Genomic DNA, 27,986 nt, shown 5'->3' on the forward strand with positions numbered 1-27,986 from the left:
ATGATTTTAAATAATAATTTTATATTTATTTATTAAACGAATCGAATACAAACAAAAATCTATATAATTTATTTATATTCATAAATAAGCTCATTTAAAATTTATTTATAACTCATTCATTTATTATTTATTTACTGTTCATTTATAATAATATTAACAAAAATATATTTTTATCTTTTACCGTAATCTTATTTTAAAATCCTTTATATTTGTTTAGATTTATTTGTATTCGTTTAAATTTTATTTGTTTAAATTTTTTTAATTATGATTTGTTTATTATTTATGAGCATATACATTTATATATATTTGTAATAATGCTCGTTTAATATTTATGAACGTACTTATTTAATTAATTTAAACCAAATACGAATAACTTAATATTTAAATGAAATAAATTCATATGAACAAAATAATTTTTTTACCAAACATGAACTAAATTCAAATACCTTTAAAAATAAACAAACAAATAACAAATATACGTTCCATCATGCCCAATTCATTGCCAGCTCTAGTTTTTGTCAATATCAATTAGTTGCAATATAGTAATTATTGAAATAGGGGAAAGATGATAATTAATTAAACCTAACCAACCGTAAAGGGTAGCCCTCATGGACTTAATGGCCATAGAGCTAGTTCAAACTTGGTCTTCTGTTTAGCTGGAACATAAGTAAACCAATTTCAACATTAATCATCAATTGTTGTAGCTTAAGGTTGGTAGCTGTCATTTTTCTTTCGGTCGGCTAAAGCCCGTTTGAGCACAATCAGTCAACTCCTAAACCATATGATCGCCCTCCCAAACGGGTTTTAGTCCATATATTGAAGCTTGCATTTGTGGTTGGGATGTGAACCAACCGCGATGCCACTCTCAAAACTTTTAAATTGATGTATTTTAAAATACATTCGCTTCAAAATTTTGAAATTTCTCATCTAAATGCACTTTGAAAAGAAAAACAACTTAATGTTACTAAAATACAATTATAGAAGATAACCAATGCTCAAGTTTCTCACAGTATACGGCATTGATAAGAAAAAGAATAATAAAAACAAATAATAGAAGAGGGAATAAAATCAAGGATGGATTTGTGAAAGGAATAATGAATTTTCCCTTGAATTGATCAATATAAAGAGTTGTAGGTAAAGCATGTAGCAACAATAGAGGCGACGCATATCAGTAGTGAAGGAAGTAGAGTGATATTCAAAAGTTGGCTCTGACCTAAGTACCCAGCCAGCGTTATTGTGGCATCCGCAATCACTCGAGCAATAGTCCCAGCTTCTGTTGACAACAGTCCACCATTGTAGGTTCCACGGGAGAGCCTAGACGACATTACTCGAGAAAGCAGTGACAAGTTGACACCTGAGGGCAACAAAAAATACAAGAACAAAACCCGAATCAATAAAGAAAATCAGGTTTACTCTAGTGTGAAAAAGGAACAAACTCTTCCCTTCTTAGCAAAAAAAAAAGGGGGAAAACGAAACAACAGTACACAATTGTTCTTTATAAGAGGAAAGTACGCCTGTGAATTCTACCAGTTCTTTATGCACCATACCTTTCTCGGAAAATTAATTGTTATTTGAACGACAAAATGAAATTAAATAATAACTACCTTCGAGTACTTCAGCAGAAACAAACATGATGAGACCTGAGCAGACATACTGGGGCACGGTGTATGGTATTATTATGTGGAAGCTTAGCAATATGCCTATGCAAACCATAATTTCAGATGCCATTAAAATTTGCCTGCAATGAACCAATGAAAATGGATGCATTAGACAAACAATTCCAGAGCTCAAGATCAACAGAGATGAATACTAATGTAAAATAAATTAAAATTGAAAGGGCGCAGGCTGTTAAAAAATACCTGTCTTCAAACATATTGCTAATGTAGCTCCCAACAACAATGTTTACTGGAAGAACTGTTAAGCCAAGACATGCAAGAAAGACGGCTACCGTGCTAGTAGACCAGTGGAAGTAGTATGTGGTGATGACACTAGATTCTGAGAGTAAAATTTCCATCGCATACTTGAGCATGAAATATATCAACAACTGAACCTGATGATATTATAAGAATCCAAGTCAGAGAACATTCAAATCTTGAAAGTATTTAAGCTACTCAGAGATGTAATAGATCTATTCTTAAAATTTCTATACTTAGCTCATTTTATTGGGCTAAACCAATACACAAGTACAAGAAGTAGATAATCAGGAATGATGCTTGTTAACCACTGGCAGTCCGGCAGGTCACATTTCCATAACAAACAAAATAGAAACATAAACATCTCGCATGTCTACTCTTTTTCTCATTTAAGAATGCTTACTACTTTTATACTACAAGATGCACACTTGACAAATCTATAGAATATTTCAAACGCGAGCCAGCTTTTGATTAATTGTATACCTTTACTGAGGGTGTAAGTAGTCTATAAGCTGATTTAATTGATGTAGCTGGTTGACGAGATTCCTCAGAAGCTTCTTCACTTCCATCACCTTCTGGGTCTTCATCATCTTCTTCCTTCTCTTCTGAAGTAATGAGCAATGGTTGTTTAAGACCTTTTTCAAGCACATCGTTTTCTGCTGGTTCTGTATTTACATGGTAAAACATGCAAATCAATCATTTTAATGCATTGCTTAGCATGTCAAGTTATCAAATAAAATAATCACCATGGCAAAAGCAAAAAAGGTAGAGGTCCAAAAACAATTTTTGGGTTTTAAATTAAACAAACCGAAACACCTTGATCTGTGATAAATATAGAATTGTATATATGCATACACCTATCAAGCCAAAAGGTGATTGATAGAAGAACACATACCAGAACTAGATACATGAGGTGAATTATTCTCTTCAATATCCCGAGATGGTTCTTTAAATGAGATCCACAACCACATCAGATATACAAGCCAAGCAACAGCCATAACCCATCCAGGCAAAGTGGCTTCGTTAAATGTAAACTTGTAAATCTTGAAATTTGTCTGAAGTATGCCAGCAAGAGCAGGACCACAAGCCATACCCAAAGCACTGGCACTAACAAAGCCAGCTGATGCCTGCATTCGGATTTTTAATGGTACACAATCACTGATATACCGGCGGTTAACAGCTCTAGCAGAACCGAATCTGCAATGACAAGATAAACTTTATCAAGCTACATGGTGAAAGTGAAAAGAACTATATCTCGCAGTCTCTTAAACTGATAAGATTCATTGGTTAAGCTCGATTTGAGTCCTCAAATCATATTTAATCTCCAATCCTATTCCTACTCTGCATAATTCCAATAAGTCTCAGGTTTGCCGTACATATAATATATTAAATATAATCCAAGAAGAGAAATTTTGGACTGGTTAGCTTACAGTAATTATTCACTAAGAGGTTCTACCATACTGCAGTCTACATTGATTAAAACAAGCTTTAAATATGTCTAAACAATGACTCTGCCACATCAATCAGTATAGGTGCTGTGAGTTCTGACATGAAGAAAAGAAGATAAAGAGGAAGAAAATTTACCCACAAAAAAGCCGACCCAGTAGAAGAACTGTTAATGAGTTCAGATCATAAGCCATTGCATACATGGTATTTCCCACAAGTAGGACAATACTGCTAAATATGAGAGGTCTGAAGTATGATCTATTAGACCACGCACTAAAATACACCGAAGAAAACACCTGTGCAACAGCCATTGCCCCAATAACGATACCACAAACAGTTGCAGCAGCTCCAAGCCTCATGGAATAGTCATCTGCTGTGGGGACAATAATATATGTATTGACCATATAAAGGAACGTGTTTGCTAAGTTCAGGAGGAGTGACATAAAATGGTATCTCTCTTCATCAATGTGTTCCTCAACAGGAGCAGGTAGTTCTTCTTGCATAATGAGAGCATGTTGTGCCAGAAAGTTTAGAAAGTTTGTAGAGTGAGTTAACCTATCCACAGCTGCTTTTATTGCATCAACCACAGGATCCTGTGGACCGCCCAAGTAAAATAGCATAGCCATAGCCTTAGTACCATACAGCATTTTTTGTAGATGAAGTAAAATGACAAATTATTACAAGTAAATATAGGAAAAACCTGGAGAGGAAGGGCAGGCGGATCATAAATTGATAAGTAGCTTCCTTGTCGGTCCTGGAGTTCATGAAGATTACGAGATATTGCCCCAACAACAGCCCCTAAACCCTGCAAATTATAAAATTGGAAAGTAAGCTTACAGGGTACTAGCTAAAAGTGCCTCGCGTACCCCACTATTACATGCTGAGCAAAAGCTGGATAGGGAAGCCCCATCTACAAGCCTTAGTCAAGACAAATAGAAATGACTAAAAGGAAAAGCAAAGCCTGTCTTGAGTTTGACACATTACCACGTGCTTGAACACTTGCTGCAGCTGAGAGTAAGGATGATTAGCACGAGTTTTGACATAGTAATCGGTGAATCTATAGCGAAAGCGTTTATCAAACTTCTTCAATATCTTTCGCAGACCAATAGCATTCATCTCAACAAAATAGAGAAGCTTCAGAAGATCTTGTCCCACAACTCTATAAGCCTCTCTTAGTTCAGTTATTTGGGATATTTCTGGCTGCTCATCAAGTGCATCATGCTGTTCTCTAAGCTTTGTTAACCTGCTTGCAAGTTGGCCTTGTTTCTCCAACAGAAAAAGGACAATCTTCTCAATCTAAAATTATAAAGTATGAGAAATACATCAGATTCAGCCTTGGGAAAGGCATTTTTCATGATTCTATCATATGGTAGTGAGCCATGCAAGAAGCCCCACTATGCCAGTATTCACCTGGGAATGGTGCAAAAGGAGCATATAGAAACAAGTATGAAAATAGACAAAATGTCCTTGAACCAAAGGGTATGTTGAAGTGGTAAAATATGCCTAAATTCTCTGATAAGACCACCATTAACTCTATGATCAATTACATAATCTCTATTTAGATTAAATCTTTATATGGAGGCATTTTACTTCCCCTGGGTCATGACACATCTCATTGCCCACATGGACCATTTTAAAGCAATGTTTTACCAGTTAAAAAGAGGCATTAAAATGTGATTCAACAAACTAGCAGCAAAAGACAGATAATATAAAGGATAAGCTGCATAAATTACCATAATCATATCTATATTCTAAACCCCTATATTTTCAATATCAACTCTTTTCCCCTTAATCCATGAATAGTAAAAAGAAATGAATAGGAGAGTAACTCTAAAGAAAATCTAAATTTAGTACAAGAGTGAAGCAAATTAGATTTCCAAAGGCATAATATCATTATGTTTATAATGGTGTTTCCATAGTATACCATATTATTCAAGCTTTTGGTCTTAGGTTTCCATGAATAAAGTAGATGCAGATACTTCGACGTTCATTTTTTGAAATACCTGATTATCCAGCATTCTTGAGAAATCCTTGAGAACATGTCGGCGATCTTGTGTCCCAACTTCAATTTGATGAGCATACTGTTTGACTTTCTTCTTCATTAATTTGTAGTTTATGTAAAAGCTGCAAAAGAATAAAAATTTGACCACATGATAAAATATTCTCACCACTAATAGTATCAAGTTTGTCAACATGCAAAACAACCTATCTCTCTCACAGTCTCAGTCACACATTTATGGTTTGGTTTGTATTAGGAAAGAAAAGCTCTGTGAGATTAATCTTGAGTGAAGACATTAAAAAAAATTGTTAAATTATATAGACAGAAACATGTAAATTCTTCATGCTCACATATGATTGATCATTGCCAATCAAGCACTGTATACTATCAGGGAAGGTAACAATTAGTTGTAACCACATAAAATTCATTAAAAGATGTCATAATAAAATATGTTAAACTACAACTCGCAGCATGTTGTACAATGAAAAAGCAGAATGTTAATACAGGGGAAAACTATAAAAACACATAATATATAGGAAACAATTTAACAACAATATACACAAAAATAAGAATATATCAAATATATATACACAAAAATAAGAATATATCAAACATACCGTTGCCATTCCTGAATTTGTCTTTCCTTTAACTTCTTCCCAAAGGCAACCATCTCTCACTACGCATAATTGAAGTAAATATTAAAGAAGGCTGAAAGAATAACTATACAACATATGCAGTCTTTGCAATATAAAGTAGAACACAGGAGAACAAGTTTGAAACTGAAGCTAACCGGGTAAAAGAAAATAATATATTAATGGTTATTCTTTTTCTGCTCATACAGTTGTCACTAAAGCAGCAGTCTCCCTGCCAACTAAGACTTCGACATTTTTCAAGTATTTTCAGGGTGTAATGAATTCTCTTAAAATGTACAGCTCAAGCATCAACATTTCAAAAGAAGTAAACTCTTTCCAACGCAATTAAGCATTACTGCTTAAATGAGGACATGCTAGCTGGAGTGGAAACAAAATATCCATGAAATAAACACCAGTCATTTACTAAAATCTGTAAGTTAAAATATTCCTGCAGTTAGACAGTTCAGGGCTACAACCTGCTGGATATTTCATATAATCATCTTTGACAATTGAAATATAAAATGAAAGAGTATAAATTATGTATTTTTATGATTAAAACAGTGTATACCCTTATAGTCCTAATATTCACAACAGTGCATTTGAATCCAATAAAGTCAACATAAGCTAGTACAGCTGCTGCACATTTTGCACTTAAACCAAATTCTAAATTTTCAAGCAATTTTTAGAATAGATTTTTTGGGAAAAAGTGCTTCCACATACATGTAAAAATAGAAGACAAATGAAAATATGCTACCACATTTTTATTTATATCAAATCCCACATTATCTCATGTACCAAAAAAAAAAAAACTACACACAGTGGACCACAGCTTTTCGAAGACTATTCCAAAGCAATAAATATTACCATATAAAATCTAAATACGTCACTGACTCTTAAGAAAAGATTAGGACCAGGTGCAATTTAGCAGCAGATTCATGAAACTAAAAGTCTCATTTTAATTAATTTTCCCAAACATTTAAAAACTTAATGCTTATCATTAAACCAAATATAAGCTGGCTTCCACTATTAATAATTGATAAATAGAAATTGCATTTACTGTACATATAATAGAATTGAATTATCACTGTATCAAACGCCACCATAATTGACTTGGTCAGCGAAATTGTGAGTTTGTGGTTGTTAGTAATTACTGAGTAAACAACAAAAGCTGAGTCAATTATTTAAGTTTGTGGTTCTTGGTTATTACTGATTAAAAAACAAAAACTGAATCAATTATCCAAAAGCAACTTTTTCATCGTCAGTGAATTAAAATAGAGTTTTGCAGTTGTAACTGAAATAATTAACAAAGGAACTCTTTTAATGATTTATACTGATGAGGATTAAAAGAAAGAAACAAAAAAAAATCAAAAGCTACGTTAAAATCATTGAGTATGGCAAATTTTAGAGATTTCTAATGATGCTCTATCTGTTTGTGAATGAGATAAACTCGAGAAAAGAAAAAAGGAAACTCGAAAACTCGAAATCTTTTACTAACGAAATGAAGGATGCGAAACTGAACGAAGCAGAAGAATAAATCGAACGTCCTTATTTGTTTTCTCAGCAACCAAACAGAGCCAAAAGAAAAAAAAAACGAAAAATAAAAACATAAAAAAAAAGAAAGAAATGCGTTACCTGATGAAGCAAATCCCAACCGCTCTCAGATTATCTTTTAAAACGAACTTAGATAGAGCATCGACGAAGAAGAAGAAAAAGAAACAAAAGAACGATTTAAAGAATCGAGAAAATCTGGCCACCTTTGAAGGGATGAGAAGGAGAGGTGGGAAAATAGAGGGGGATTTTATTTATGGATTTTTTTTTTGGGTTAATAGTATTGTAGATAGAGAAAAGCGGATCTTTTTACTTATCAAATTCTTTTATAGGGGACGCAGGTGGAATTTTGGGGAATAAGTTTGGGCGAAGAAGGAATGAATGTTGGTTTTGTTTTGATAATTAAAAGGCGGAAAGTGGAAAATCATTGTCGGGATTCAGGTCTCATCGTTATATTTATAATTTACCCGAATATTAATATTATTAATGATTTTTAAATTACAATAAATATTTATTTTAATATTTAAAATTAAAAATTTTATATAATATTTAAATTAAGAATATGATAATTAACATTAATATAATATTTAAAAATTATTTATTTATAATACATTATTATTTAAATTTAATTATATTAAAAATAAATATTATATTAATTAATAAATTTATAATTTAAATATTATATTAAAAATTTTAAAATTTACGTATTATATTAAATATTTAATTATAATTTAAAATTAGAGTAATCTTTTATTCAATTATTAAGATGGAGAAGGGAGCGCTTTAATTTTTTTTATATTTAAATTATTTGTTTACTATTTAGTTATAATTTAAAAAATATAGTTTTGCATTTATTTTTTTTAAAGATGATTCGTATCCGAATCTAATATTTTTAATATTGAAATTGATTCTAATATTATTAATTAAGATTCATTATGTTTTATTTAATTCATATCATATATCTTTGCAGGCAAGTTATATAAACAAATCAATGAAATTGAAATTATTGTGAGTAAGGTTGGTAACGGATCAGATTATGATAGATTTTTATTTGTTTTGAATTCGATTTGATTTGATAATGTATAAATTACATCCGATTCAATTTGATTCGAAATTAATAAAATATTATTTTTTAAATATAAAAATTATTTTTTAAAATATAAATATTTAAATATATAATTAAATAAATATATAAATAAAAAATTATTTTTATATAATATCAGATTGAATCAAATTTATCTAAAATTTGAATCAATTCGACTTTAATTTTTTTTTAATATTATCTAATTTAATTTGATCCGAAACTCAATTTAAAAAAAAATTTTAATTTTATAAATTTGGATCGAAAGAAAATTTATTAGAGATGAATTGAATTACCTACCCTAATCGTGAGCACATGATTTTGTTTAAAAATAACATGAAGTTTAAGGCAAATAGATTGTTTTGCCTAGAAGTTGTTTGTACTTTTCAGAAATGATGGAAATTGTGGCTATCACCTTCAATTCATTCGCCCATCGATGTGATAGCCACTTGGTTAATGCCTTACCTATACCTAATTGGAATTTAAAGTTAAGTAAAAATATAATCATTTCTCAAAGGAAGAGATAATAACAAACACTAACAAACAGTGGACTCATTTGACATGTTATACTACTAACGTCAATGATATACCATGCATATGGACAAAGTATAAAATATATACAAAGTTATATTTTTATTCGAATTATATGTATGCTGATTAAATTTTTAAAAATTATAAATTAAAAAATTTTAAACGAGTAATTTTTTTAAGTAAATTAAATAAATAAAAATATCAAAATTACAGATAGATTGAAAAAAAAAATGTATGTCTATGTAATGATTTCTTAGGAAACTTTTGATTAATGGAATGAAAAGAAAATATTCATCTAAGCAATCATTTGCCTTTAAGAGCAAAAATTAAACTTATTCATCTAAGCAATTATTTGCCTTTAAGAACAAAAATTAAACTTATCTAATGAATAATGGAAGTTGGAAAAAAATATATTTTTTAATATTGATTCAAAGAAAAAAATCATATTTAAAATAATGAGAAAATCATAATCGTGCCATCTTACTATAGAATTTTAAGTATTACTTGATAGTAATTTACATCACACTTACTTTTATATTAATGATTTGACATGAAACCATTCTGTGTCAACATTTCACATCACACAGAAGTATCGTTGACATTAAATTAGACCGACCAAGGTCTGTAATGTACAATAATTTATAATAATACTGTCAAAATTAATTAGGTAAAGTATGTGATGTACACGTAAACATGACAACATCTATTACTTCTCAAACTACAAAATTTTAATTTTCCAAAAAATAAGGACATTTTTTTCCACGTTTCCTAGAAAAAATAATACTTTTTATCCCATTTTGTTTATTTTATTTGATTTTTATAAATTTTTTTTAAAATTGATTTTATTTATTTTGTATTAAAATTTATATATCACAATTCTCAATGTCAAAAAAGAAAAATATAAAAATATTTAAAATAAAAATAAATTAAAACGAAGGAAGTATTACCGCGAGATTTCTATAAAACAACATTAAAAGACAACCCTACAAATTTTTTTTTTTTCATTTTATTGCTAAAAGTGCTTGGATTCACTTCAGTCCGCACCGGTTTTTGGCACGTGACATCACATGACAATTTGGCTTTACAGCCGGATAATTTGCTAATGATGATGGCCAATTTGCTGTCACTGAGACAGAGATCAATTATTATTGAGTTTTCAGCATTAATACTTAATTATCCTCCCATTGGATTACTATATTTATTCCTTAATGTAGAAGGGCCTGATTTGTAACGTCCGCATCTAAACCAATATTCATTAATAAAGCATGGAATTTAATATTTATTTAAAATAATTAAAAATTTTAAAAAATGATATATAATATATATAAAGTTTAAATTTCAACACTTAAAATTATTTAATTTATTATCAATTTTTTTTAGTAAAAAAAGAATTGCATGACCACATACCTTCAAGTCTCGTAATTCTTAATTTTTGTTATAAATTAATGAACATTATTTCCTATGAATAAATCACAATCATTTGTTCAAAAGCATATTATTTATCTTATTAATATTATTCACAAAAAAGGTTATATTATTTTTTTCTTTTATACTACTATAAATTTTTTTTGTAGAGCTGGTGTTATGAGCTAATCAAACACCAATTCAATTATAAAATTATAAAATTAAATTACAAAATAGATAATATATATTAATAAAATCATATCAATAATTTAAATAATTTTTAAAAATAAAGTTATAACCTTTTTTAATCAATTTTCTCTATTTTTTATCCTGAAAATCTGTATGTGAAAATTATTTTACTTTCAATATTTTTATATTTAAAATGATTCATTTTTATTCTTTTTAATAATTTCTATAAATATTTAACTATTTATTCCATCCGCGTAGTGCTTAGGACTGATAATTGTTTAAATGTTTCAGTATCACGAAATGACAATATGCTGTAGGATTAAGTATAAAAATCTTAGTTTGTTAAAGACAAGCATGGTAACGCCAAGAGTACATTATTAAATACTAACAATCAATCTTCTTAATATAAATCATTCCGAGAATATAAATAAAAAGACAATCTGGAATTTGGGTTGGCCCACAACTGATTCAGCTTTCATAAATTTTACTCCGGCATTTGGGCCCACGAGATGGTGGAATGGATCATCAGAGAATTAATGTTAGTGAGATCACTAGATTATTATTATTATTTAAAATAATTATATTGGAGTTACAGATTTGTTGTGATACTCTGAAAATAAAAAACATTATTTACATGTATATGAATGGATTATGTTTAAAATTATGAATTTTTAATCATACTTTTTTACATTCAAACACGATTTGATTAAAATTTCAAAGATAAATATAAGAGTTTAAATTTTAATTTATTTTAAAATAATAATAATAAAAATTAATCTAAATAAAGAGGAGATTATAAACGGGAAATTTGCCCGAATTGGACTTGTTTCATAGGTTTGAACAATATGATTAAATCATTTCTCAAATGCTTTAAAACTGAATTATGACATATTCAATTATTTATTAATGTAATGTTGTATGTTGGAGTTTCGAAGCTGACAAAAATTTTCAGAACTCATACCCATCTATTAACCCGGAAGTTCTAATGTCCTGCATTTGTCGTTTCCCCCACCGAAAGCTGCCAATAACCAATAACATTAGCCACAGATAATAAAGCAACAAGATACTGTTGAAATTTTAGAATTATATATTAGTATACATGCGCATGTGGTTGTGATGAAGAAACAACAAATTAAAAAATGAAGCAATTTGGGTGAACTCTGTAAAACCAGTTTGGCTGCTGAATTTATTATGTACCGAACGCCACTATATCATGAAACCTGGCTAAAACTAGTCCATCTTTACATTATGCAAACAATAATGACATTGGTTAGTGGGTTTAATGAAATTGACCCGTGTGAGGTTCATTTATTGTCTGTGGCTAAAATGTATCATAATACTCTTCTATTTTTTAAAATTTGACCCTTATAGTATTATTTAAAAAATTTTAATTTTTATTATATTATTTTTAAAATTTTAATTCTTATAATATTATTTTTAAAATTTTAATTCTTATAATATTATTTTTAAAAAATTTAATATTTATACATTATTATCTGTCGAACTAAAATCTTAAAAAAATAACGTCACAAAAATTAAGTTTTTAAAAATAATATTAGAAAAAAAAATTTTTTTTTTTTAAAAGTACACCTATGACACGTTTATGACACATTTTAACCATTCTCCGTCTGCATCCGACTGGTTTATATGCTTAGCAGTTTTTGTCTTTATGAAGAGCAGACAATGACTAGTGGGGATTGGTATCCACCAGAACAGACAATGGCTAGAAAAAAAGGTGTGGTTGCAAATGCAACCTTCACCAAAAATATGCAAAAAAGCTAAAGATATGCATTTTTTGCTCATGAATTTCAATGTCGTGAAGCTCCAATATAGTTTAGGAAGATTTTTTTTATTTACCATCATCTTTATTATGATTGGGAGTCAGAAAGGAATAAAAAGCTATAACAATCAGCATCTAGGCTGAAAAAAATAAAGAGATTTACTCATACCATGTCATGTATTTATGGAATACAAAATCAAATGGGGTCGCACTTTTCGAGCTTTTCGTTGCTGCTTCCACTAGATCTTTTCTGTCTAATGTAAAGAAAGGCAAATAAGTTCCAGTAGAAGGAGCAAAAAGAAGCTGAGAAAAGTAGCGACCCTATTCTAAGAGTGTTGAAAAATACACTAAAACAACAAAAATAAAGTTAAAAACAGTAGGATATAAATTAGTGTCCATCTACCCCTCATCTTTTGCACAATATTCTCTGTAGAAATGTACAGCTTTAGGAAGGTTTGGAAGCTCCATGCTATTGTTGTTAAGGGAAGTTGCCTGGAATTGCCTAGAGGCTAGGATCCACATTTAATCCTTCAAAAAAACAACTGGCTTAGGGTAATATAGACTTGAGTCTGCAGATCAAGCTGTCCAGGATCTTGCTATATGCACATGCACAAGTGATTGTGAAGTTGATTACAGACAACCAGACTGTAAGCATTTTGACTGGTAGGATTTTGCCCTACCAGGGGCAATGATCTCAAGTGCCCCAAGAACACACTTTCGATATGAAAAATCTACAATTGTGCCGTCTGTTCTTACCAACGAGAAGCAGCGAGCATTTGTGTGTTCGGGGTGATATCCTACCTGCAAAAGATAGGCTAACTAAGTATCAAGAAACCTTAGCATAAAATTTCAATGATAACATTTATTTTCTTTTTTTTTTTATAAATTTATTTAATTATCCAAAGAAGCAGAGGAATCCTGCCATAAAACAACAGAACAAAGAATTCTATTTTGCCCACTGAAAATGAAATTCTTAACTCTCTTTTCATTATCACAAACCTTTATTTCCTTAAATCCAGATCCAATTTTCTCATTTCTTCGAGGATGAAAGTACAATGCCATCGTCAATTTATCCAAATCAGCTCCACTTAACCGATGATCAATAGGATACCTACAGTAGCCCAGACAAACTAAATCACTTAGATGAACAAGAGACATGTCTACAATAATGACTAGGTTATTTTATCAGAATTAATAGAAGCAAATCACTACTAACATGAAATCAGGAGATAACATAAGCTATCTTAGACATACATGGTAGAGAAAAATGTGAAAGATCATAGTAAAAATTAAATATGGCAAACTATCTGATAATTATAAAATCTTATGTGGTCAAGTCATGAAAAACATTTAAATCTCTTTCGGATGCAAATAAAAGCATAAATATAAAAATACAATCTAAAATGGTTTTCCAAATAGAAAAAGCTGAATTCATTACCAGGAAAAGAATATGACAAACTGGCCCAAGTCCATACGATTTCACCAGTAAGTAACCAAATTGCAGATATCAATGCACTGATTATTATGCCTTTCCTCTAATCATCCAATACAGCAAAACCCTACTGAACATAATAAGATTAGAGGTGTGCATGGGATGTGCGGGGCATTAACAGGTTGACATTTTAAAAGCCAAGCCCGGGCCCAACTCAGTCTGACCTTACATAAAATTTTGTTATTAAAATATTAAAAAAAATATTACTATATTTAATACTTTTTAATATATATTTCAGGATTAAAATTAAATAAATTAATAGTAAGGCCAGCTTAGAAGTCAGGCCTGGCTCTTGGATACTCTAAACAAGAGATTTAAGGCAATTTTCAGAAACTCAGATGATCACTTAATCACAGCACCCTCCTCCTCCCCCCTTAAAAAAACTTGTCCTAAATGGAAATTTTTAAGAATATAAAACCAATGCCAATTCCAAAGGCTCTTGACTAAACTGAGAAAGAGGGAAAGCTGTCAATATCAGAAGCAAAAAGGCCATGCTCCCTTCCCTGCCCTTGCTATTCCTCACTTTCCTTCTTTCAATCTAATTGTATAAGCTTGTTGAAAGAAAATAAATAAGGTTGGATCTATTTGATGTGTTTCTCTCTCAAAACAAGACAAACAACTAAACAAAGTTTCATCGTATAGAACAAGTCAGCTAAAAATCTTGCAAGTTGATTAGGATTTCAATATAAAAGAGTTGGCACATAGCATAAAACTTGTGCATGATATTAGGAATTTATGACAGAGAAGGTAATTCAACATCACCAAAACCAAGTACTATGCCACAAACAGATATAAAAGAGTTGGCACATAGCATAAACTTGTGCATGATATTAGGAATTTATGACAGAGAAGGTAATTTAACATCACCAAAACCAAGGACTATGCCACAAACAGAGCGGGGAAACATTCAGTGGAAGAGAAACTTGATCACCATAAACAGAGAAGGTAAATAGCAATTGGAGGAAAGCTTACTTGTGCAATATATTCCTTAAATCACGCGAAAGCCTCTGAATGTCATTCAATGTCAGAAGTTCTCTCAATATTGATCTTGTTTTTGTTTCAATTTTCTCCAACTTTTCAGAGGCAGAAACACCAAGTGGATCCATAAGCTGAGAACCATATTTATCCGACTTAAAGTTAAGGGTTTTAGGTATTTCAAATTCTACATCCTGCTTCTTAGAACTGCCAAATGTTCCTAGCAGTTTATACACGTCGACAGGTTCTGCAAGCCCTTGATCCTGAAAAAAAAGTGGATGGATATAATTAGACTGTTAACAACCAAAAATGTTAGCCCAAAAAAAAAAAAACCTCTTTTACTCTCCCTTAATATTTTTCTATTTAAACAAGCAACCAAAGGAAAGAAACAAAAGGTAAACCACTAAGCAAGTTGGATAAAAACACTCAAGTATATAAAATAACTGTCTAAAAATGTAAATTTTGATTAATAAGATGCACAATTAAACTTACATACGGTTCCATCTTAACTACAGTTCAGAGAAATAGCATAGCTCATTTTTATACCATAACCAGATTGAGAAAAAATAAGATCTGCACTATAAGCATCAACATATACTCACGTACAGGATAGTCCTGCCCTTAAGATACTCACAAGATTGAACTCTGACTCCAAAAGTTCTTAGTTTATTGATACAACCTTATGATCCTTCAGAAGTGTTTTAATCTCAGTTGTGAAACATTTACTATTAAGATGTGTACTCTTCTATATCTGTTTCACTCAAGATTCTTTAATGCAGATGTGCTATCTCTCGAAAACCAATTAGCATTTCAATGAGATAACCAATAGCCACACCCCTATTCAGTGTCAGTAAGTAATAAGCCTAAGTCTTAATCACTTCCAACATGCATCATTCATGGAAGAACTTTGACGGTGTGTTCTGTCTCAGTCCATTCTTCCGCCTCTCTTCTTTTGAACTCAAAGAAGTTTGACGGTATTTCTGAAACTTTTACATTGAAAAATTTACATTTCCACTCAGTGACATGCACCTATGGTACAAACCTCATCCGCAAGGCAACAGCTTTAAAACAACAATTGCAGAACTAGTTTATTAGCAAGATTTACATAAAATATACCTTCATAGAATATACTATCTCAAAATGTCCGCCAGTCCCAATACGAGGAATCATTCCCCATGATAATGCATCAATGGTCCCCTTAAGACCATCCAAAACTCCTGCCTTAGCGGCATTGACAAAAGAAGCACTAGGATTCTGCAAAAAATTATATAAAGCTAAGTTGACTATAAAAATAACATAATATTTTATATTAAGAGCATCAAACTAGAAAGAATGACAGGAACAAACTGAAAAGCAGGCTTGCATGAAAGGAGATGAGACAAATGCATGTTCTCTTTGTCGTTTCAAGCCTTTTGAATTTAAGCCAACAAACTCCCCAGTAGCTGACAGACAATTGGCAACAAGAAGCAAATGTTCATTCAGTATAGTCTTGCCAGTATCCGAAATTGCACTCTTCAAATTCTGCACTCAGAATGGCATGAAGCATGTTAACTTTATGCAGTTCCCTCAATGAATTTCTGTAAGTAGAAAACATGGGGAACAAATTACATACATTGAGAAAAAATCTCCATCCAGCATCTATTCCATATGCCAAGCAAAACTGATTAATGTTATCTGGATGACTGCGTGTCCAATCAATCATATCCATTATTTGGAGGCAATCATTCACAAGCACACCCCACAGTTTTGTTATACCAAAATCGCCTGATACAAATACTCTCAAGTAAAGTTCACCAGGAGAAGTTTTATGAGATTTTGAGACTTTAGGTTTATCATTCCATAAAATATCCACCTTCTCAATCTCCGGGAATCCTAAAGAAAATGTCATAAATTCAAAGGGAAAAGAAGATCAATATCACCAAACTTGTAATCAACTTGTAAAGCATGTTTATCTAAAAAATTTATCAGACTTTATTGCACTCTGATAAAGCAAAAGTACTCTTTACAAAAAAAAAAAAAAGGGAAAGATGAATGTCCCTTAAACCTTTTTAGTTGTCAATTTTGGTTCCTGAGCAATAACAAGCTTTGAAAAGTAAGGAAAAATAAAATTTAGACGAAAAAATGCCAGCTTAAAAAATAATTATTGTTTTCTTTGGTATCAGAAGCATGGCACTTCGTTTAGGCTATTTTGATCTTTTCTGGTGGTTTACAATTTGTCTTTTACATTTGAATAGACCCCATTAAAGATTCTGTTTTTCCTACCGGAAAGCTGGTAATACCATGATTACTTACAAGTTTAAATATTAGAACTTCAACCAATAAAACAGGCATAAACGAACTAGAGCATTAATGGCAATAAATAAATGGGAAATACATTCTGAGGGAAGGCATAACATCTAATAATTTCAAAAAGCATTGAGTAGTAAAAATAATCAAATGGCAAACAACTCACACATTCTCAATATTGATGGATAGATGGTTTAAAAATGGTGGTGATAAAACCCAACTACTGTCAAGTTGTTTCTTCTGAGAATTTTAACCAATAATAAAGATTTTAGCATTTTGCCAAAAATCAGGCCTCAAATGAATTGGACTCCTAATACTAGTCACTTTAGACAAAAACAGACAATTAGAAGTACAAACCTTTTACCACTGTTTCCAAAAGGGAAGGTATCACCATGTCTCGAATCACAGCCAATTCTGTACGAGAACTTTTGGAGCATTCAACAATTTTGACGGTGATACAAAACGTATCATCTTCATTTGGCATGTCGATAATAGAACAAGCCCTGCCATTCAATCAAACAAGTCAAGAAGCAAAATAAAGGAACAGTGGAGAGTAAACAAAAGTAGCAAGATTGTAGAATAATGTATATCCAATTTAGCTGTGCATGCGGCAGCCACCAGAGAATAAAAGTGGCTGTGCTCAAAACTAAAACGCAATTAATAATGGGAGCTTTTGCCTCCAATTGTACTTGGACTTTGGAGACAAAAACAAATGAGCAAGCTGCATTTGGCACAGCTGCATTGCAGGTTTGGGTGCAAATTGTATTTGCAAACCATGCTCTGTACAGATAACTTACAAGAAAATCTCATAACAGGCCATAAGACCACATATCCTTCAATAATATTAATTTTTAAGGCATTATAAGACAGAATGTCCATAAGCAAAGCTGAAATGTGGGGTGTTAATCATGTATGGTCACGCAAGAAAAGATTGGATAAGATATGAATAATTCCTAAAATGAAAGAGGACCGATTACAAAAATGACATCTTAGAAAGTGTGAATATGTGTGATGAAGATCATGATGCACCAACAGACAAAAGTATTTAATTTAAGGAGGAAAAAGGGAAGTATAAAAGTAGAGGTAGGGCAAAGATCACAAAGGTAGAGCTGTTAAATAGTTGTAGGCTGGATGGAAAGGCAAATTGATATTAATGGAAACTATCAGCTAATGAAGAAAAAATCCTTAATAAATCTGCATGTCACAGACTTATTGAAGAAACAAATGAAAATTGAAAAAGCTATTAGTGCTCCTTTTAACATGCTAGCAAAGGGTGCTCAGTAACTGAAAGGTTGCAGGTTGTGTTAGAACTTAGAAGAGACTGAAGTACTCCAAAGTGAGTGCTGTAACATCATTGGTAGTTCAAACCGAAAACAAAGAAACTAAAAATGTAGAATGCAGGATGTCTAACTCTAAAAATTCAAATGCAAAAGATAAAGACCTTGCTATAGGATAAGTTTTGTTCAAACTATAAGTATTTGATGACTATCAGAAAGGCAATTTCACCGTTTTATTAGTCAAACCTAAGCAGTTTCCCCTGGATATACATTCTCTCACTTTTAAGGATAATTTTCCCCTCATGGAGAAGTTACGACTTTGATGGAACAAATATAGATCTTCACTAAACTAATGTTCTAAAACATGAAGTACATTCGGATCTTTAATAAATAAATGTAAAATTTGGCTTTGAACTAAACATTCAGAAAAGAACACTTTAAGTAAATGGTGCTAGGAAGAAATTGAAGTTCAATGGAGGCTATGCAGGCCATGCATATTAACAGTATCGGCAAGTCTTCATGCTAAAAACAGAAAAACTTACTTGCTTGTAATTTGCAAGTCAGGCAAATCGATTTTCCATAACGCTTTGGCATTGGTGCAGTGCATGTAAAGAGAATCAATAATAGAATGCATTGTAAGCCGCCTCCTTTTCACAATATCCTGGAAAGTTCAGCATTTTATGGTGGAAACAAGAAAGTGGAAGTTTTATCAACATAGAAAAAAAAGAACACCATTTACATATCACGTTACCTTGCACACATGAAAATGGCAAACCCAAGGACTGAAATGGTTTTCACTAGAAATCTGTGTGGAGAAGCTAGTACCACAGAAAACATTAATAAATCTAAAAAAAAAGTATTAAAGTCAATTGGAAAAATAAATCATAAAAGAAGAAAGGATAAGACAATAAGAAAGGAGAATAAACTCACATTATTGAGACAGTAGACACAATATCTGAAAAGATCAATCTCTCCAAATGATTCTTGACTTCTAAGGCTCCATACTCCAAACCATGCCTCCTCCTTCCAAGTTTATCAGATAAAAATAGTGACATTGTCTGGTCAGCATTGCTTTTTTTAGAACCACACTCGAGGACCCTCTAAGCAATTTAATCAGATAAATTTGTCAGTATTTTACCATTTGCAACCATTTTTATATCAACCAACAAAATTTGAGATTCACACCAGATGCACATAAAATGGAACACTAGATCAGCCTCCCATCTTCCCTCCAGATGAAAAAGAAGAATAACTATCTATCAACAGCATCCACTGTGTAAAGTAATTTTTGGTGGACTGAATTGTGGTGGAACATGAAACATAAAAAGAAATCACATGCCGCTTAATCTAGAACACAGTGCATTAAGAAGCAGCAAGCATGGTAGTTGTCCATAAGCACATAAAAATCCCTTTTTTTGTTGTTCTCAATAGTGTCAACTTCTTCCAGTCCTTAGCAACATTATTAGGTAGGTTTTAGCACAGTAATTTGTATCCTTAAATTTTTCTTTAGGTGAAAAAGTTACCCATTTCCACATCACGTCAGAGGGGAAAGAAAATTTCTTTGAAGAAAACCTGAGGGTGAAAAAAAGCATAAAATATTTTCTTGCAGGTATAAATAGAAACCATTCTGCCTATATTGTTCTAAACCACTTGACAAGATGACCGTTTTGTTTATTAGCATGAAAGCCAAGCACATATAATATTCGGCTGGTGCCTTGTAATCAGTTTATCAGATTTCCCAGAGTCAACAATAAATATATGAAGGAATTCCCAGATTTTCAGCACAAAACAGCATGCTTAAACTGGGAGTGCAAAAACAGAACTAGACAGTATGTGTAAGACATAGGAAGGGTTGTCCAATGCACAAGGTTCCCACTTCTCAATTCTCGAGTCTAATAAGGGTCAGATGCCTGCAGCCTTACCCTGCTCTGCAGAAAAGCTGCTGCTACAACTTGAAGTAACCTCAAGTCACAGTGAAACAACTTTCTAACTGACGCACATAAAAGGGAAGCATAGAGAAGAAATAATATTTACTACTCCTAAAGTACAATACTAGCATGTTTTAGAATTGTGTTCCAAAGTAAAACGCAGCTAACTCCTTTCTAGAATTTAATTTCCACATTGAGAAGTGCAACAAGAAATTGAAAAGTTAAACTATGTTCAGACCTTATTGCAAATTTTATAAATGATACAGATATTATAGCTCTGGCCGAGTCAAATTGGAAAAGTTCATCATGCATCATTTCTAAGTCCCTTTCAAATAGAAGTATGGTAAGTACTCTACTTCTTTACAACACCATCAGGGGAGAGAGAGAGAGAGAGAGAGCACCTTTAGGTTTAGCAAGGGTGAAGTTTCAAGTAGACTTATTGGTTGATCCAAAGCACTATATGCAGCCTCAGAAATGGCACAGGCAGATAAAGAACCAACAGGTTGGCCACCTATTCCATCAAGAAGACTACAGCCTTGACTAGATGTACCCTTATCTATATTATAGTAGAACTGAACAACCTGATCTCCATATGCATTCCTCACAGTTCCATCATAAGCTGTGCATAGATCTCGCATGAAGAACATAAGCCTTCGTGACAGTGTCCCAGGAAGGTCAGCATTGTCACTGAAAGAACTGTCTCGACTAGTCACTGAATGAACAAAACATTCTAATGGATTCAGACCTTTTACAAAAGAACTTTCAACCACAGCATAGGGGATATAATTCTTAGCAGACTCAAAAGTATCATCAGCCTTCAGAGTTAAGCCATGAGACTTTTGATTATTCCATGCAGCACATGAGAGCTGATGAGGAAATCTGAATGATAAAGGTACAAGTGAATGTTGCAATCCAAGACACATGCTATGTTGTACTACCTTCAGCAAGTTGCCCTTGCTCCCTGCTTTGAACATGGTCAATAATGAATTGTCTTTGTTTGCATATTTGTAGAATAAATTCTGAATATCCCGAAAAACTTGCTTAAAAGAATCAACAGAAGCTTGGCTCAGTGCAGCCGATCTTTGCTTCTCATAGCACATCCGCTCAACATCCAAAGCCATAAAACTATCAATTTCTTCATGTCCAACAAGGAAATCATGATAAGAATCAACCATTAACTGTTTAAAGTTACATGTTTGTTCTGTTTCTTGCAGAGCATAGAAGATTTCGTCCATCATGTTCTTTCGTGAATTTGAGTCAGAAGATAGGTATAGGTCCAAAAGTGAAACACTCAAACCCCTCATTGACAACCACTCACAAAGAACTTCCTGAGCAGCATACAAAAAGTCAAGGACCTTTCCTTGATAATGTTTAATGAGACTCTGAAAAATGTTGCCGTCAGCATCTCGTAGCCAAGTAGCCCCTTCAGATGAAGCTATGAACTCCCCCTTACGGATAACAACATCACTTGGTGCGAAAACATAATCAAATTCTCGAGGGAAGAGCATGCTGAGCAACTGCTTTCCAGTCCAAAGAGGTTTACTCATTAAAGGGGCTTTGACAATTGCTGGCAATGGTGAATGATTGGGACAGAACATTTCCAACTGTTGCATTTCAAATAGATTCAAGAGAACCCCATCCTCCTTGACCAGATAAGCAGCAGTTAAACTATCATGACTGAGTGAAAGCAGATTTCGACCACTTTGGCCGTTAATTAGCTGCCTATTCAAAGAAACAAGCTCACTAAGCTCAACTCTGGTGCTGATGGACTGAGGAACATAGCCATGAAGGCAATCACCATCAAAATCTCCGCGAAAAGGGGAACAAATAAGTGGGTTTATTGAAACAACTGAACTGACTGGCAGGACTTTAACAGATAGAGCAATGAGAGAGTGCTGATGTATAGAAGGAGGTCTGTTTATAAGCATAGTATCCCCATTGTTTAGGGGCCTATAGATAGTGTCCCCCACTTGGAGCTGTTCGTTATGACGAATTCTAACTAATCTACCTTCTCTCCTAATGCGAATTTCACCCTTCTCAATAATACGCAGATTACAACAAGTTTTCAATCTCTCCTCATTCCACCTGTTCAGTTGCTCAGCAATTTCCAACCTCTCTGCAACATGATATGGTATACCAATTTCAGAGAGTTTAAGATTTGGATTTCCAGTGAGAACCATGCGGAAGCAATGGTCGTTTCGCTTCCCAAGAATAACATCTTTCATATATCTTAAACCAGACATGTTAGAAGCAGAATCTTTATTTCTTTTCTGGGCAACGATAAGTGCAGGATCTTCATTTGATGGCTTCTCCAGGTGCAGCTGCACAATGAATGTAATCACAGAAATAGAGAGTAAGATTCCATGAAAGTTGAACCAAATATAAAAGAAAACGAGTCAGTGAAACTTGCCTTAGAAATTTTTAGGCATTCAAGTACATGGGAACTCAATTCATTAGCCAGCCCTCTGAAATCAACCAATTTCTTGTAAACCCTGGTTCTTTCATCCTTCAAAAAACCATTAACCACAAAGAACAGTAAAACTGAAACGAAAACGGAAATACTGCATATAATCATATAAACTATCCATATTTGCCAAGATCTTAAAAGTATGTAAAAGAGGATGTTTAAATTAAAGACGCTTACAAAGATCAATCGCTGCGCATTAGAAGATGAATGCATGATTTCCGTCACTCGATGACTATTGGGCGTCACGGGAAAACAATTGAGGAAAATAGAGTCCATGTTCAAAACAAACTTTTTAATGAACTCAGGATCAACTTCCTTCAATAAATGATGAACCTGAAAACCATTAAGCACTATGTACTCATCAATGTGGTAAAGAAAATGATGGTCTGATTTATATAAGGAGAAGGGATAGGCAACACCAATGCTTGATTCTGTTCCATGCTTCCAAAGAATATTAACGAAGGGAATAATAGTTTCCAAACCAAAGATTCTCAGGAAGTAAAATATAACAAGTAGGATATATTAACACAAGAAACAAATTAGGAGATACTTTCCTTCATTTTGTCTTTCTGACATGTACGTAAAACATTTTTCCTTGCCAATTAAGCTCATTCAAAGCCTTACTTATTACAGTATCACAATGGTTCTATAGAAAGTAAAATCCCATCCAAACTCATGACAGTTTTCAAATCGCTAATAGTTTTAAGTTTTGGTTAAAATGATATTATGGTATGACAAGTTTCCACAACCAATTCGTATTTGCAAAGTGGAAGCCCTGCATTTTATAGAAACAACCAACTCCCTCTCCTCCACCTTCCTACAACTACCACCAGACATTATTAAGAATTAAATATTTAAAAAAGCAAATAAAAGCTCAATTTTTTTAGGAAATGAAAGTTCAAAGTTGTTAAATATCAATACTAACAACATGAAGTGCGTAACAAAACAAGCACCATAGAATCACTAGAAGATATGTATCAACAAAAATTTTGAATTAATATGTCAACATGTAGTTGATAGCATTTCCAGAAATAAATCATATGAGATGATATGTTTGAGACAAAAAATAAATATAATTTAAAAAAGTGAATTAGAAAAGAACATTCTACCTGGGCATGTGATAGGACCCTTCTACCCGGTTTCATAAAACCTTCTTCTTGTTGTTGATCTTTTGGAATAAAATCCCAGTAATCTGCAGGTAATGCTTGTCTTCCTCTTTTTCGGACCTTCATTAAAGAATTTTCACTTACCTCTACCAAAATCGCACTTTTTCTGAAAAGATCTTTCGAGGATATCTTGAATCTCATTGGTGGATACCAATCTATTGAATTCCTCTGTTTACCAGATATCATTACTACAAAAGAAAATATCAAAAAGGATCATGAATACAAGAAGCTAGACAAACTTACCACACAATATTTACACCCCTTGCGTTCATGTAATCTGGATGCCGAATTAGCTCCCTGGTACAAACATGACAAAGAAAAACATCAATATTGGGTATATTTTGCTCAAAAAGAAAGTAGACAAGAATGCAGGGAGAGTATCAGCAAATCAGATTTTAGAGGGTAATCTCACTTCTAAGATCAGCATAGATAAAGCCAAGCAAGTGTCATAATGAGCAGATAATTACACTGTGCCAAGAGGGATAGGCTTTGTTTGGGATCTTAAATTCTTCCAACATTAACATAATTTCTATTTTATCATTTTCCCTTTCTTTTGGATGACACAAAGGAATAATAATAATATGTTATAATGGGAAGACAAGGAAAAAGTATAGCAGTATGATGATCTTCGGTTTAAGAAGGCTTGAGATACCTGACCTTTATCCAAAGATCTTTCCGGATTGATTTACATCCTGGGCAAATCTTATTTAATATATGTACAACTTCTGATATAAAATACGGATGGAGTATTGTGTATGGAAATTTAATAACCCCAAAATGACCTATGAAGATGAATGGAAACAAATCAGTGAGTTGATAGCTATATAAAGAAACAAAAACTTGACAGATGCAGAATATCATTTAAAATTTTTAATTAACCATCCACCTTCGCAATGTTTCATATCTCTGGCGTCACAAGTTCTGCAATGATTAGAAAAGTTTGGGAACCCCAACCTAGGATCAGACACCTCACTTGGTGCAGCAATTTCCATTACAGACATTTTCTCCTGTCACAGTATCAGAACAGAATCATAACTTTTCAAATTGCTACAGAAAATGGAATACTAATAATTAAAGGGCTACATGATTGTGTTGCCATATCCAAAACAGTCTGAAGCATAAAATTCACAAGAAAAGTGTACAATAACCATGAAGCAATAATTTTTCCTAAAAACAGAAAAAGCAGGAACCAGTTATTAGCGTATAGAACAAGATCGGAGGTGGCAAGAAAAACTAATTAACAATGAGTAGCTTCACAGAAAGGAATTTCCTAAATTAAAAAAGTAGCACCAAACAAAATTTAAGGATCTAGATGGAAATAGGGAGAATCATTTCCAATGAGAATATAAATACATTTCAAATATTACTACATAAATCAGCCTTGACTTCCTTTTCAAATTATTGTAAGGCAGGTGTGGAGTGGGGATCATTTTAATCACTATACTCATTCCAGTATTATGAATTTCAGCATACAGGTAAACAAATAGATAAAGGACCATTCAAGTATACGTACATTATCTGTGTCATTCGAGACATTAAATTCTATGCCAGTCAAAAAGGCAGCTGGCACTTCTTGCTCTTCATGCAAGTCACTGTCCATGGAATTCATTGACTTTTGACTTCTGGTGCCCAATCAAACAACCTATCAGGCACTCCCCAAAGCATTCAAATAAAGATTAATATAAAACTACAAAGATGTAGATAAGAAAATTCACATTGTATCACAAGAGTTAGGTTTCAAAAGAACCATAACTATTTCAAAGACATGATAGAGGTGAAATTGCAGGCATTACAACATAAACCAAAAATGCCTTAACGTGAACTGTAGAGTTATGAGCACAAGAACACTCAAAGTGAAATAACTAACTAATAAATCATGGATGCCTGAAAATACACTAGAAGAAAGGTATTCGAAAGAGAGAAATAGCTTGTCAAAATTTGTTAAATGCATCTTAGTATAAGCCCATAAAATATCTCAGGCCAGTTGCCCATGAGAAAATGATAATGAAGAAAAATCTACAAAGATCCATGAGAATAGTGAGATACAGAAAGTTCAGATGAGACATCAACAAAATATTGAGTGCCAATTCAGTTCAGAATTAAACATCACTGCACATTTTCAAAACAAGCCTTAAATATGTATTTGTAAACAAGTTCCTAGTGTAAAGAACTCCAGCAATAAGGACAACATATATTTAGTTATCTTTTTCACATTTTCAGTCAGAGAATTCAATCTTGAAAATGGAAGCCCATCCTTTAGTAGACATGTTTCAATGAAAATATAGCATTGCTTGACCATAAAATGTTTAAAGAAATGGTTCCCTTGTTATTCTAATCAAACGCAACATAATCAAATCAAAAACAGGGGCAAGACAAATTAAGCTCATAGAATATTAAATCCATCCCAAAAAAAAATAGATAGAAATTATGTCCAGAGGCAAAAAACAAAAAAAAAAAGGGATAAATATTTATGAAGGTCAGCAGCAATAAACAAAATTCTAGCTTTATAGAGCTAACTCGTGTTGATGCCAGCCTGCAAATTTTACTAAAACACGATAATAACAGGAGTAAGCAATCACCATGTTCAAACAAATGAAGTACACATGCCAAGCCGCAAAGTATGCATTAGGTCATAAATATTCCATTTATCTCAATGCACGTAAGAGCTATGTTTCCTATTCAAGTCTTGTTTACTTAAACAAATGGCGAACAAAAACACAGAGTTAATGAAACTGATATTTTGGAATAAGCATAGAATCAGAGCTCAAACTGCCATTTATAGCAGTTATAACCCGCTGACAATTAAATAAGTCAACTTCATTATTGATCGAAATTTCAACAAAAGCATCTTATTCACATGTCAATTGATCATAGGAAAAACACATCATCCACTGCCATCATCCCTTTAAAACCTCAACACAACAAACCGGAGCATAAAAGATAATAACAAAACATTACAAACAAAACAGATACATAATCCCAAGTTCTTAATTAGGTCAATCAACAACAAATGCCAGCACAATGAGAACAGTTCCACTGACTAGAAGCAAAACATGAACTTTATTGGAAAAAAAAAAACATACACACACACAACTAAGATGTGAACCGCCATTGTAACTCATTACTGAATCAGTCATTCAAAACATAAACAGAATCCCCTGTTTAATTAGCTCTAACGACTACTGATATAATGATCAAGTTCATCAGTAAACATGTTAGCTCCACGCACATTGTTTAAAGCTTCATGTTTTAAAACTAAAAACTTGACCATAAACAACATAAAGAAAAAGCTTTAACCTAAACCACCATGCACAACAAGAAGAAAACCTCCAAATTAACTAAAAAAAACCCAGAACCCATTGTCCAGTGGCAAAACAAACAAGATCATCACGATCAGCCAAAAAGCCAAAAACCCATATTGAAAAAATAGTCAACAAAACTAAAAGAAGGAATCATTGATCACCAATCCAAACAAATAAACATGCAATATTGAACAAAACCCAGAATCCAAAAAATACATTGGGAAAAACATTAAAAAGAAAATTAAAATAAAAAAAAGATAGAAACTTTACTCACTTTTCTTGATGAAAAAGGCAATGTACTTTTTTTCCACTGAAACAAACACTCTTTTAGTTTCTCGACGAGTTAATGAAAAGACAGAGAGAGAAAGAGAGTAAAAGCGAGATTATAAGAGCAGGACCAGTATTATGAGTTTATTCCCTTCACAAGTGAAACCATGTTGAAGAGAGTAGAGGGCAAAACTGTAAATAAAAGATACAGTTAAGGTCAAAACAACATCATGGAAATCGGGTTTCCCTAAAAGAGAAAAAAGAGAGAATAAAGACGCCGCCGGTTTGTTTCAAAGACAAAAA

The 27,986-nt window shown here is 32.4% G+C and overlaps 2 protein-coding genes across 6 annotated transcripts; both read right to left on the reverse strand.

Moving 5' to 3' along the window:
• Positions 1-937: 937 nt before the first annotated feature.
• LOC111289637 (SPX domain-containing membrane protein At4g22990-like) lies at positions 938-7,839 on the reverse strand. The gene is made up of 11 exons (XM_022880852.2): positions 7,623-7,839; positions 5,976-6,034; positions 5,363-5,483; positions 4,344-4,655; positions 4,060-4,164; positions 3,498-3,952; positions 2,809-3,110; positions 2,397-2,578; positions 1,860-2,050; positions 1,605-1,738; positions 938-1,354 (listed from the first exon to the last, which is right to left on the reverse strand). The coding sequence occupies exons 2-11, from the start codon at positions 6,026-6,028 to the stop codon at positions 1,116-1,118; spliced, it is 2,094 nt and encodes a 697-aa protein (XP_022736587.2). The 5' UTR covers positions 6,029-6,034; positions 7,623-7,839; the 3' UTR covers positions 938-1,115.
• Positions 7,840-12,659: 4,820 nt separating this feature from the next.
• On the reverse strand, positions 12,660-27,975 carry NRPD1A (nuclear RNA polymerase D1A). 5 transcript variants are annotated; one of them, XM_022881149.2, is made up of 19 exons: positions 27,691-27,975; positions 25,628-25,756; positions 25,001-25,121; positions 24,772-24,896; positions 24,358-24,411; positions 24,058-24,282; positions 23,126-23,281; positions 22,892-22,987; positions 20,883-22,802; positions 19,484-19,653; positions 19,305-19,371; positions 19,096-19,214; positions 17,634-17,779; positions 16,603-16,862; positions 16,338-16,511; positions 16,107-16,244; positions 14,988-15,253; positions 13,523-13,634; positions 12,660-13,324 (listed from the first exon to the last, which is right to left on the reverse strand). In XM_022881149.2, exons 2-19 carry the CDS (start codon positions 25,721-25,723, stop codon positions 13,154-13,156), a joined length of 4,416 nt encoding a protein of 1,471 aa, XP_022736884.1. In that variant the 5' UTR covers positions 25,724-25,756; positions 27,691-27,975; the 3' UTR covers positions 12,660-13,153. The 5 variants fall into 5 exon arrangements, with proteins under 5 accessions (XP_022736884.1, XP_089623866.1, XP_022736882.1 ...); XM_089767740.1 differs by having other exon boundaries at positions 19,305-19,398; positions 27,691-27,810; XM_022881147.2 differs by having other exon boundaries at positions 22,892-23,281.
• Positions 27,976-27,986: the final 11 nt, after the last annotated feature.

The sequence above is a fragment of the Durio zibethinus genome, chromosome 11 (assembly GCF_047325235.1).
Source record: "Durio zibethinus cultivar Kanyao isolate XHJ-2024 chromosome 11, ASM4732523v1, whole genome shotgun sequence".
Classification (NCBI taxonomy): domain Eukaryota; kingdom Viridiplantae; phylum Streptophyta; class Magnoliopsida; order Malvales; family Malvaceae; genus Durio; species Durio zibethinus.